This window comes from Odontomachus brunneus, unplaced genomic scaffold, assembly GCF_010583005.1.
Source record: "Odontomachus brunneus isolate Ranch 3 - 2012 unplaced genomic scaffold, Obru_v1 Obru_scaffold_112, whole genome shotgun sequence".
NCBI lineage: Eukaryota > Metazoa > Arthropoda > Insecta > Hymenoptera > Formicidae > Odontomachus > Odontomachus brunneus.
Genome location: NW_022639562.1, coordinates 917,863 through 931,901, shown reverse-complemented (window position 1 = coordinate 931,901; position 14,039 = coordinate 917,863). Strand labels below are relative to the sequence as shown.

Here is a 14,039-nt window from a genome sequence, read left to right as displayed (position 1 = left end):
ATATATATATATATATATATATATATATATATATGCTTGAATATATATAAATATATGTTTTTTATATAATAATATAAAAATCTTGCATGATGCTATGTGATTTTTTGTGAATAAATAATGTTAGAGAAGTTCGGTTTGACATATGCATTATGTATATGAATATTTAAAGCAGATACATTTATATGTGTATGATGTGTTTGCATGTCATTATATTAAAGACCACATGCATCTGAATATGATATGGTTTTCGTAATAATAAGTAATATCAGAAAAATTTGCTCTGACATATATACAACATTTAATAAGATTAAAAGCAGCAACAATAAATCATACATAAAATGTGTTTACTTTTAATAATATCTACTGACAGAAGTATCTAGTGTCATGTCAACTGATTTTTACAATAATTAAAAGTTTAATTTTGTAATAAGTTGTGTCAAGGAACGCGCTCTGACATGAAATATTTATAAGATTATTGACAACAGATGCAAAATGCATTGCACCAATAGAGCATATACGTCTGGCCAATGATGACAGAATAAAAATGCAGCCCCACATTAACAGGAGTAAATGTGATAAGCAGAGTTGAAAAAGTTACTTATAAAAAGTAATGCGTTACCCTCACTCGTTACCCATTCATAGCAAAACTCGTTACCGTAATGGTTACTTAAAATTAACGAATCTGTATAATTTCGTAATTTTTTTACAAATTATTAAGAATTTTTTAGAATTTCTTTTTAATTGATCTATAGATATATATTCTATATGTGCAAAGAAATGATAAGTTTCTTGTAAAACTTACAAAATTGTTCGTTATTATTAAAAAAAAAAACATAACTGCGTAAATGCGTTACTGTTACAACTGTTTTTAATTAAAAAGTAATGTTACCAAATCGTAAATGAAAAAAAACGGTAACGACATTACAGGTTTTACTTTTTAAACCTGGTGATAACGGATACATTTGAGAATCGTGTGTACTTCGCATTTAGAGCGGAAGCATAGACATAACAAGAATAAACCGAGAGTTTCCAATATTTGAACAACGAAACTGAGGTACAAACAGGAAAAAAAATTGCATAAAAGAGATAGAAGGTGAAAACAGTATCACTTTCTCTTTCGGAATCGCATGATAAAAGAAAGACGGAGATGTAGTCTTCGTCTCTATTTATGTCGGAGTTCGGCACGCATTGCACATATCAGCCAGTTTTTGACTTGCTCCGGCACGTCCTATTTCCCCTTACCTCATCGTCCCACGCGCAATGAGTCTCAAGTAGATCGTAGATTTCGCACGGGGCGATGAGATAAGGAGGAATAGCGCGAATTGGAGTAACGAGTAATACGTTACTATTTCTCGTTACTCATTGATAAAAATAATTTATTACCATTACTCGTTATCCATTGAAAAAATAACTCGTTACTGTAATGGTAACGAGTAACATAAAAGTAACGAATCTTTATAATTTCGTAATTTTTTCACAAAATTGTGAAGACTTTTTTAAGATTTCTTTTTGGCTATTCTATACTATTCTGTACACATGTACTAGGTGCGCAGCTAAGTTTCCGGGTTTTTTTGATCAATGAAAAATAGAAAATTTCAAGAGAAATACAAAAAATGGTTTATTCAAAGTATCGTCCCTCGCTAGCTACACATTTTTGCCATCTCTCTGGCAATACATGAATACCGCGACGATAAAACGACGCGTCTTTGAACCGAAACCATTCATCCAACCAATTTTGCACTTCTCCGAAATTGGCTAAGTGTAGCCCAGCCAAGCTATGCGCCATCGACCGGAACAAGTGATAATCGGAAGAGGCCAGGTCTGGTGAATACAGCGAGTGCGGTAGCAGATCCAATTTCAACGTTTTGATGGTGTCCTGGACGATGGAAGTGCGATGGCACGGAGCGTTGTCGTGCTGCAATATCACTCGTTCGTGTTTCGTGTCCCATTCTGGCCGTTTTTCGAGCAATGCATGGTTCAAATTGATCAGTTGTTGTCAGTAGCGATGCCCATTGACAGTTTCGCCCGATTTTAGCAGCTCATAGTACACGATTCCTTTCTGGTCCCACCAAACGCAGAGCATTATCTTCTTTCCGAAGCGATTTGGTCGTGCCGTCGATGTTGATGCTTTGCCAGGTGAAAGCCACCATTTTTTGCGTTTGGAATTCTCGAAATATATCCACTTCTCATCGCCAGTAACAATTCGATGCAGGAAACTCTTTTATTCATGCCGCAAAAGCAAAATTTCGGAAGTGACTTCGATTTTCCATCTGTCTCTCAGTCAACTCATGCGACACCCATTTTCCTTCCTTTTGAATTTTTCCCATGGCATGTAAACGTTTGGAAATACCTTGGCGAGTCATGTTTAATGCCTCCGCAAGTTGATCTTGTGTTTGCGTATCATCTTCATCCAGTAATGCTTGCAGATCGGCATCCTCAATTGTTTTTGATCTTCCGGAGCGCTCCTTGTCCTTAGTGTCGAAATCGCCACTTCTGAAGCGTTTAAACCAATCTTTACAGGTAGTTTTCGATGGTGTATGTTCGCCATAGGCCTCCTCAAGCAAACGACGTGCTTCAGCTGCATTTTTTTCAAGTTATATGCAGAAAAGCAAAGCTTCCCGCAAATGCTGTTTATTTGGCACAAAACTCGATATCTTCATTGTTAGAAAAAATATTTTTGCGTTGCGATATGTGTTGGTATTATAACTGGTTATTCTTGACAGATGTCCAAGCTATAAAAGAAACATAACTTTAGACATGTATGTCGACTACATGTGTCGTTAGCACTATCCATGTGTGAAACCCGGAAACTTAGTTGCGCACCTAGTATTCTACATGTGCAAAGAAACGGAAAATTTTATCTAAAAGTTATGAAATTATTCATTATTATTATTATGTAAAGAATGTAACTGAGTAAATGCGTTACTGTTACTACCGATTTTTATTATAATCTCAATCGAAAATCGGCCGAAATATATCACATGTACTGAACTCTGTTTTATGTCTTCAGATCTCGAGTCTTATGTTCGGTCTATTCTTATATCAATGAACTAAAGCGTTAGGCACACATATACGTGGCTCTCGATTGCTTACGTTATTCTTTTTCTATGGTTCATACAGAGTTCAGTGTTAGAATCTATGTGACGAGGATCATCACACAAATAGACAAAGCGTCTCTGCTTGCGTAATCGCAGAGAGAAGAACGCTGCATCTTAGATCTGGCAACTCTGCGCTGCGTGTCTACAATCAAAATTCTATCAGTGATGGGGCCGCGTCGAACATACACTGCTATCTAGCGTCTGTCCTAAACCGACGCGTACTACATTGCTGACGCTTTCGAAGTTCGCAATCGCGTACAGCATCCCCTTAATCTTTTACAATTAATTTCTCAGATATTATTGTAAATATCGCAAAACGGTATAGGACTTTTATGTTCACCTCAACCTGTTCTACATTCCCACTTAATGTGAGAAGGAGAGCGTGGAACACCCTGTATATAAGCTCTGGTACGTTACGAGTTAGATACCATCCCTTATAGAAATATCATACTAAAAATCATTGATAATTACTTATTATCCAGTATTTTTAATACTGAAAATAAGTAATTATCAATGATTCTTAGTATGATATTTCTATAAAGGATGTATACATCATAAGTAGCAGAATTGATATTACAGACGTTATTAATGCATCATTAAAATATTATTTGATGTTATCATGTTTGGATACTATTTCTGTATTACATGTACAATAATAGTATAAAAATTACAATATTTTTTCTTTACCGTAATAAAATTTGTTTATGTTATATAAAACTTGCAAGTAATTAAATTAATTTGGTAATAAAAACTGAAATCTATATATTATTCTTAAGTAAATACATATTTTTAAATAAATATACTCTTTAATAAGAAAGTGTGGGTGATAATCTGAAAAAAATAAAAGATAAAGTCAAATTATTTTGTTTTTAATAAAAATAGAAGGTTTTTAGTAATGCACAATTATCTAATATTGGATCCAGTCGCGTCTATTATCAATTAGTGCTTGGCACCGCTTTTGCATACATTTGGCCAGATTTTCAGCGTATTCTACAGATAAAGAGCGTCATATTGTTTTTATTTTGCACAGCTGCTTAAGAGTGATATAAATCGTATACCTGTTATACAAATGTTGTACCTACTCCTGCATTGCATTGACGCATTGCGACGTGTTCAGTGTGAATAAAAATGATGCTATTCTTGAGCTTTGCGTCACAAGCGAGCTTAAATCAATCAAATCGTCCCATTTTATTGCATAACATTATAACACGACTTCTTAGACGACGCATCGCTTATTGGTCGACATTTTAAACAAAAAATATATGATCCATATTCTCTACTCACTTTTATCGATACGATATGAGATGATTTGATTGGTTTAACTCGTGACGCGACGGACGATGCGACGCGACAGACGACGCGACACGTGACGCGCTATGTGGGAACTTAGTCTTACCGTGTGTTGCAGGATTTTTTTTGCTTCACTGACCAAGCTTTCGATAAGGGACACCATGTCCGAAAGGACGATTCATCTGTCCAAAGATAACATCCCAGATAACTAAACCTGCGCGAACAGATTTCAAGCATGGGTTGCTATCAACTTTTGATGGCAAATAGATATTTCTTTCTTATCAAATTTCTTTCTTATCAAATTTGATGCATGATTTGTTATATCAAATCTTGCTGCCAAATTGCCGCCAGATATGCGGCAGAGCTTGTTGTCGGATAATTGCTGCAAATTTGTAGCAAAAACCGCGCAGAGCTTGTAGCGATTTGACCGCAGATTGGCGGCAGAAATCGCGCAGACCTTGCTGCGCTGCAAGCTTTGCGCGGTTTTTGCTGCAAATTTGGCACCAATTGCCCGACAGCAAGATCTGTCGCCAAATCCGTAGCCTAATGTAGACACAGATGGCTATAGTTTTGCTGTAGGTTTTTGATCAAGTTTGCTGCTAATCTGCGCGCAGTCTGCGCTCAATTTGCTTACTGGGATTATTTCAATCTCGACTAACATTTTTCTGTGCCCATTTTTTTTTTGAGAATATTTTTTTGACAGCAACAGTTTTTTCATGGTGGATCGAAATGCCACATTTCATGCAAGCTTGTTCTAATAGTATTAAACGAAATGTGTAGATTTTTTCGGCGGAGTTTTACTTGGGCCTGACGCAAGGTAAGACTGAGATTCGACTGAAAGAGATGCAAGATCACTTTGTCCTCCTTCGGAGTCGTCGCACGAGATAGTCCCTTTTCTGGTCGTCAACATTTCCAGTAATAGTTTTAAATCTATTTATCCACTTCTTTACGAAAGACTTTTGAATTGCTCTAGCAACTGCCGCGATTGTTAATTTTGGTTCTTGGTCTGAAATGGTTAGCAAGAAACACCGCCTGGTAACATTTCAAATATTTTTCACTTATTTTTTAAAATAATATTACTTTTAACAACTGCTCAACACAACATTTTAATGTACACTAAGCAAAAGAGGTTAGTTTAAAAATTTAAATAGTATGAAGTAGATGGCGTTACTGTGATTTTCTACAAAAATATCATCCACACACTTTCTTGTTGAATAGACTGTATTTAATAATTTCGCTCATAATCTCTATATAGTCCACAAGATTATAACAATTTCTTGTAATTTATAACAATTATATTTTTTTGTAATTTTTATTACAACATTTTCTTCGTGTAGTAACTTCCCTTTTTATTGAGAAACTTGTCATAAGAAAATAATTATTTTTCAGCATTCGGGAAAGCTTTGTTGCAATGTCTAGCGTGCCTATTGCCGTTCCTCGACCACGATATGATCGACAATATACCATATTTAGCGGCCAGTACTATATCTGTGCTTCCCATGGAACTTCATGAAGAAATCGTTAATTATCTCTGTTTTTACATTTTACCGTTTACTATCAGTAAGTGTGTTTTATTATATTATATTTTTATCAATTATTACTTCAGTTGATAACAATAAGCATTGTTAAAGCGACGCAAGCGAAAGGAGAAATAGATGAGAATGAAAAGATTTTTTTGTTGATAAATTTCTTAGGACCATCATTCTTAAATAATATAGTCAGCAATTACGAAATTGTATATTAGTGTCTTTATTATAATATCATATCTTTTAGCATATTTTTAAATTTTGTGATATCATAAAATTTGATTTTATAATCAATAACACTAACGCTAATAAACCACATTTGACAAAAACATTAAATTATAACATCAATGTTATAATTTATTATTCAATAACGCAACTGTTATATAACTGTTTTATTGTATTTGCATTATTTAGTGAGAAATTATAATTATATCTTGATGTTATGTTACTGATACTTAGTATTTATGGGGTTGTTCTTCTTCAATTATGGCTTGTAGATTTTATTCTTTTGACCAGTCGTGTACATGTATACTCGTGGGCTGAAAGGTTTGTGCATATATCGTATATGCCATCCTTCTGCTCTCGTAATAAGTGGCGGCGTCGGCGTGTCAAACAGTAGTTGTCTTTCTCCTGAAGTTGGGACGCGTTCCGAAATCTACAAAAAGTCGGTGCACAAATCTTTCAGACCACGAGTGTACATTAGGTTATACTAGGTTACATATCTGATGTTAATAAATTTTAATTGTGAGAGAGGGAGAAAAGAAATATAGACAGAGAGAAAGAGAGAAAGAGAGAGAGAGAGAGAGGGGGGAGGGAGGGGGAGAGAGAGAGAGGAGGTGAGGAAGTGAGAGGGGGAGAGAGAAAGAGAGTTAGGAACTAGAAATAGAGAATATAATAATTATATATATTACATACATTTTGTAATTTATAGCGAGAAAAATCGAAATTAGTGACGAGAATGCAGCTAGTCAATCAGTAGCCGCTGTTATAATGATGGTATTTCAATATTCCAGTAATCCAGGTACTCTATACATATATATATATATATATATATATATATATATACATGTGTGTGTGTGTGTGTGTGTGTGTGTGCGCATACAGATATAAGAAATTTTTTTTGAAAATTTTCAAGAAATAGAAGAAGATATCGAAACTATTACTGTTATCGAAATTAGTTACTGTTTAACAACTTCATATCAGCAAAAATTTAACTTCTTATATTTCAAGAAAAGTAATCGATGAAAATATGGAATAAAATTATTCTTCCAGCGCATCATTGTCAATTGCTAGAATGCCTGATGGCCTTGAAGTCAGGAGTTGTAAAAGACATACTCTGTGTAGTTGCATACGGTACCGCACCGGCAAGAGCATCGGCGGCAAAATTACTCTTTTATTACTGGCCGTCGTTTAATCCAAATTTGTTTGATCGTCGCGCTGTATTGGTAAAATTTGCCAGTAAGTAATTCAAATACATATAAATATTTCTAAAGCACAATATTTCATCTATTATCTTTATAATCATTGAATTATTAAACTATTACTAATTATTGCATATTATTAGGCTATTCAACTATTTTTTGCATTTCAGACGATCTCACTCCGTTTGTATGTCAACGAGATAGCTGTCCAAATGCCGGAAACGCGGAGGCTGGTAAGGTTTGTTACGATCATCGCATTTCCATCACTTTCGCCACTGAATCTCCGCCGCCGCTTTACCTTTGTATCGAGTGCGCGAATGAGATCCACCGAGAACATCCGAATCAGATGTTCTATGATATTTTGCATCCGATGCAACAAGTGTCTATGATTTGTGAGAACAAGGTGAGTGTGTGATTCGTTAGAATTGTGGAGTTTACAATCACATTCTTATTGGTCGAAAACAAACAATTTAAGGAGCGTCTATATATCTATTATATCAATATAATATTGATTTGTCAATGTTAGAATTGCAGAGCGGCGGACAAATCAGCCATCAGCATTTGCTTTTCGACAGAATGTGCGAGTTATAATGGAAATCATCCTATACGTTATTGTCAACAATGTCACAATATCCGCCATAATAATCGTCGCGGTGGCGATCATGTTTACCATATGGCACTTCCGCATATTTCACAGTTGGAATCACAAACACAAACCTACATGGTTCAAGCAATTGTCAGGTTAACCATTTTATTTATCAGCACGCTTTTGATTCTATTATTCGGTTCATAAGATTCAGTTTAAGAACTGTCCTTTCATTTTACAGTTTACTCAAGGAAGCCGAATCGTTAAGTATCGATAATAGGGACATGATGGACTTAAGTAGTAGTACTAGTAATAAAGGCGGTACAGGATTCTCAGGGGGTGGAAGTGGCGGAGGTAGTAGCGGTGGCGGTGTAGGAAGCACGTTTGGTGGTCACTGCGATTCCACGAGCCTGGAAGAGCGACAGTTACTTGGCAGATACGGTGTATGGCTGCTTGTGGGACTTTGTACCCCAAATGAGGACACCCCGGTTGAAATACTGGGCCGTTTATTATCAATGTTATTTCATTGGTTTCATATCACTGCCTACTCTTTCGATGGTACTAAAAAAAGTCTTATGCACCTTATCTTTTCTGTTGGTAATTTAACACTTTGCATATATACACTTTATTCAAATAGACGTAGTTAGACGTAGTCAAGTAGTAGAGTGGGGTCGGTAAAGAATATGTGTAATGTATAATTATTACAGTTTTCCTTTTCTATAATCATTATAATATATACACGTTAGACACTACGTTTATACATACATACACACACACACACACACACACACACACACACACACACACACACACACACTCACACACACACATATACACACACACACAGAGTGGGGAGAAAAGGTCAGTAGCCCTGAATAATTCGTAAAATATGTTTCATAAAAAAATGTTTCAGGCAAAAGTTATAAGGTTTAAAAGGGTGCATTTAATGGTAATATTTACATTATCTTAGGTGGCACCGCCAAGGTCAGATCGGAGTCAATTTTGCTTTTTGAAATAGAAACATGTACTTTTTATTACGGAAATTTATTCAATATAAAGAAACGAACAACTTTTGTTTAAAAATCTTTTTCATACGATTTCTATTTTCTAAGATATTTACGGAAATATCTACAAAATTATTGGTTTCAATAATTTTTTTATCGAAATCTATCAACTTTAGCGAAAAATAGCAAGAGATAAAAATTATTTATTTTCTTCTCATAGAGCTCTGAGAATTGTTTCAGAATTTTTTATAAACTTTTTAGTACTTTAAGAAAATGCAAGAAAATGCTGTACTAAAAAGTTAATTTAAAAATTCTGAACAAATTTGCTCTGTGAGAAAAAATAAACAATTTTTATTTTGTTATTTTTTGGTTGATAGAACTCGAGTAAAAAATTATTGAAACCAATAATTTTGTAGATTTTTCAATAAATATCTTAAAAAATAGAGATCGTATAAAAAAGTTTTTTAAATAAAAGTTATTTGCTTCTTTGCGTAGAATAAAATAGTGTAATAAAAATATATATTTCTATTTAAAAAAGAAAAGTTTACCTCAGCCTAACCTTGGCGGCGTCACCCAAGATCAAATAAATATTATCGTTGAATGCACCATTTTAAACCTAACAACTCTTGTCTGAAACATATTTCTATAAAACTTATATTTTCCGAGTTATTTAGGAATACTGATCTTTTCTCCCCACTCTGAATATATATATATATATATATATATATATATATATATATATATATATAGAGAGAGAGAGAGAGAGAGAGAGAGAGAGGGTGGGCCATTTTATTCGACGCACACAAATATCTCGACAGGTAAGCCAAATAGCAAAAAAATGTTTAAAACAAACGTAGGGTTCGCAGAGGGACATTCAACGATGACCTTGGCTTTGAACTTGGGGTTAAATTTCAAGATTATTTCAAGGTTATATTGACTGTTTTAAATGGAAACCTTCACTTCTGACTGCAAAAATGAAAAGAGCAGGACATTCTTCGTTCAGTTGTTTTTAATGTTATGCGGTCAAGTTGACTCTTAGAGATCATTCCAAGATCAAATGAACTTTTCTCTCAACCACTGTAGTTATGCATGTTTCACAAAATTTATGTCATCCTTTTAGCGCTACCCAGGAACAACGACGTGGACTTAGTAGAAATACCGTTTCTTTTGGTGTTTGATTTACGTGAGTCCCCTTGTCTCTTACGATTCAAAAGAATGCAATCGACCTGCACAATATTTTATAAAAGATCTTAGAAGTTAACGGAGCAACTGTTCGAAATTCATACCATGGGCTTGAGTACATATATATATATATAAATTGACTCGTCTTTCAAACTATTCTACTTTTCTTAATAAAATATTTCTCGGTATAGTTGCATAGGCTACTCTAGGATGTTCTATCATATTCTCTCTAGTAATAGTTGTAGGTTGTTGTGCAAAAACTGCATCTTGCAGATGTCCCCATAAATAAAAATCAGGAGACATTAAATCTGGGGATTGAGCAGGACACGCAAACAGACCACTGAGTCCATCTACCGGGGTATTGTTTATTTAAAAAATTTCGAATAACTCTTGCGTGATGAGGTGCTGCACCATCCAACTAAATTCACATGCTTTGTCTTGTGTACAAGTCGACGTTCTCAAGTAAAGCGGGTAAATAATCTCTGAGTAGCAGTAAAAATGATACCTTGGTCACGTTGATATCAAAGAAATAAGGACCAATCAAATAACCGTATTGCATACCAGACAATCAAACTCCAACAATACTGATTGTATGGCTTGATGTAGCGTTTTATGATGAATGAAAAAGTAGAGATGCTCGTCGTCATCGAGATACACCGATGCCGTATCGGCGTCCCTTTTGATGTTGCGATTAGAACGCGCAGCCAGAAAAGAGTGCGAAGCATTCGTTGTGCGTAACCATGTGTCGCCTCCGCAAGTGCCTTCTGCACTGGTGAAATTTCGACTTTAAGTTCTTTTTTGTTAATACTATGATTGCTCGACGCTAATTTTTTGTCCATGGGCCTTACAAATGATTCAACAAAATTCAAATTTTTTTTAGGTATGTCTGACAAGGCTACATTAAAAAGCATGGACAATTAAACAGACATAATTTACTTTACTGGTTGGGTGTCAATCTTTACTGGTTCATAGCTGTTGATAATCAGCATCGTTGGAGTTTGACGGTCAGATATGGAATAGTCAACGGTTATTTAATTAGTCCTTATTTCTCTTTAACGTGACCAAGATATTTTTACTACTGCTCAGAGATTATTTACCCGCTTTACTTGAATACGTCGACTTGTACACAAGACAAAAAATGTGGATTCAGCTGGATGGTGCAGTACCTCATCGCGCACGAGTTATTCGAAACTTTTTAAATGAAAAATACTCTGGTAGATGGATCGAATGCAGTAGTCCAATTGCGTGGCCTGCCCGATCTTCAAACTTTCTCCTGATTTTTATTTATAGGGATATCTGAAGGATGTAGTTTTTGCACAACAACCTACAAGAGAGGATATGATAGAATGCACTAGTAGCCTGTGCAGCTATACCGAGAGATGTTTTACTAAAAACTGTAAAACAGTTTGAAAGACGAATCAATTTATGTACTCAAGCCCATGGTGCGAATTTCGAACAGTTACTCCGTTAACTTCTAAGATCCTTTGTAAAATATTGTACAGATCAATTGCATTCTTTTGAATAATGAGAGATAAGGGACTCACGTAAATCAAGCACTCCAAAAAAATAGTATTCTGCTACGTTTATGTCATTGTTCCTGGATAGCGCTAAAAGTAGGATGACATGAATTTTGCGAAACTTGCGTAACTACAGAGATTTGAGTGAAAAGTTTATTTGACCTTGGAATAATCTCTAAGGGTCAACTTGACCGCATAACATTATACACAACTGAACGCAAAATTTCCTGCTCTTTTCATTTTTGCAGTCAGAAATGGGCTTCCATTTAAAAAAATCAATATAACTTTGAAATGACCTTGAAATTTGATCCCAAGTTCAAAGGTCATCGTTAAATGTCCCCCTGCAAACCCTACAACGTTTGTTATAAACGTTTTTCGCTATTTGGCTTACCTGTTGATATATTTGTCTGCGTTGAATAAAATGACCCACCCTGTATATACCTATACAGGGTGATCCATTTTAATGTACCCACGTGTGTTATTTCTAAGATAGGGTTGATAGCGAAAAATGTTTCAAACAAAAGTTATAGTTCGATAGAGGACATAAAAGGATACCATTAGTTTGACCTTGCATAGCGCCACCTAGATCAAGTCGAGATCAATTTTGCTTTTTAAATAGAAACATCTATTTTTTATTACGGAATTTTATTTTACGTGAAGAAGTAAACAACCTTTGTTTGAAAAAAAAATTTTTTACGATCTCTATTTTCTAAGATATTTACGAAAATATTTACAAAATTATTGATTTCAATAATTTTTACTCCAATTCTATCAACTTTACCGAAAAATAGCAAAAGGTAAAAATTATCTATTTTCTTCTCATATAGTTCTGAGAAATTTTTCGGAATTTTTTATAATCTTTCTGGTACTTGAAAAAAATGCAAGAAAATGCAATACTAAAAAGTTAATTAAAAAATTCTTAGAGCTCTATGAGAAGAAAATAAACAATTTTTATCTCTCGCTATTTTTCGATAAAATTGATAAAATTTGAGTAAGAAATTATTGAAACCAATAATTTCATAGATATTTCCGTAAATATCTTAAAAAATGGAGGTCGTATAAAAAATATTTTCAAACAAAAGTTGTTTGTTTCTTTACGTAGAATGAAATTCTGTAATAAAATATATAAGTTTCTATTTAAAAAAGCAAAATTGATTTCAATCTGACTTTGGTGGCATCATCCAAGGTCAAACCAATTTTACTTTCTTAGTTCTCCATCAAACTATATAACTTTTGCTTGAATTTTTCCGTATTTTTTGTACATTCTGATATTTCGGTGTGAAATAAAATGGGACACCCTGTTTATAGAATGAGCAAAAGATATGGACACCCATCAATATTATGAAAAATATGCATTTTCTAAAAAAATGTTTACAAATGTTATACTGTTTTTAGTAACGTATTATATAGTAATAATTGTATGACTTTGAGCAGCGTTGTCAAGGTTACATAAAAATCACGTTGATTTTTTAAAATATAACCTCCTATTTTTTATTACATATTTTTGTAGCATATCTCGAAATCTTTTTAAAACAATATAATAACATATTTATTTACTAAGTACTTTTTAATAAAACTTTAATGTTACTGTACTGCTGGCATTAGCATTATCTAAGCTGTGCCACGCGGAGGTTGCTTGGTCGGATTTATATCTCTTTCGTACATGTGTGTATGTGTGTGCGTGTGTGGATAGGTAGGTGTGGTGACACGATCCTCAGTCTTTATCTGTTCCGTAACTTACCATCGTAAATATCCAACCATGCCTACATCCATATACGCACGCACATATGCACGTTCGCACGTACGCACGCACAACCACACACACCCAAACTCATACACATCACTCTCACACCACATCCACTCACTCACACATGCGCCCACATAAACATGTACACGCACACGAGTGAGGTATAAATTTGACCGAGCAACTTCCGCGTGTTACACATTAGGTAATGCTAATGCATGGCGGTACTGTAACATTCAAATAACATTACTCAAAAAATTCATGTTTCATTACTTAATAAAAAAATATGTTATTATAGTGTTTTGGAAAGCTATCGAGATAAATTGCAAGAATATGCAATGAAAAGGGGGTTTTATATAAAAAAAATCGACGTAACCTTGATCTGACCTTAACAACGTTGTTCAAGGTCTTACTAATATGCGTCACTAATGCGTCACTAAAAATGTTATAACTTTTCAAACATTTTTTTTGAAAAATGTATACAGGGTGTTCGGAAAGTACCGGGACGCCCGAATATCAGGAAAAATATAAGTTTTACAAAAAAATGTTTCAGACAAAAGTTGTGGCGTTTAAAAAGATGTATTTACTGATCACATCAGTTTGACCTTGGGTTGCGTAGCGAAGGTCAGGTCAAGGTCACATTAATTTTTTTAAATGGAACACCCCATTTT

The 14,039-nt window shown here is 34.4% G+C and overlaps 1 protein-coding gene across 11 annotated transcripts in view; it reads left to right on the top strand.

Annotated features, from left to right (window-relative positions):
* LOC116849333 (protein unc-79 homolog) overlaps positions 1–14,039 on the top strand; it is a 736,358-nt gene that overhangs the window by 132,365 nt on the left and 589,954 nt on the right. For 10 of the 11 annotated variants that reach the window (XM_032826384.1, XM_032826379.1, XM_032826376.1 and 7 more), the window contains 6 exons: positions 5,778–5,948; positions 6,846–6,935; positions 7,187–7,372; positions 7,506–7,738; positions 7,862–8,076; positions 8,163–8,518. In XM_032826384.1, the coding sequence (XP_032682275.1) occupies positions 5,778–5,948; positions 6,846–6,935; positions 7,187–7,372; positions 7,506–7,738; positions 7,862–8,076; positions 8,163–8,518 (1,251 nt within the window). The remainder of the gene's footprint in view (positions 1–5,777; positions 5,949–6,845; positions 6,936–7,186; positions 7,373–7,505; positions 7,739–7,861; positions 8,077–8,162; positions 8,519–14,039) is intronic. The other variant, XM_032826380.1, reaches the window with a different exon arrangement.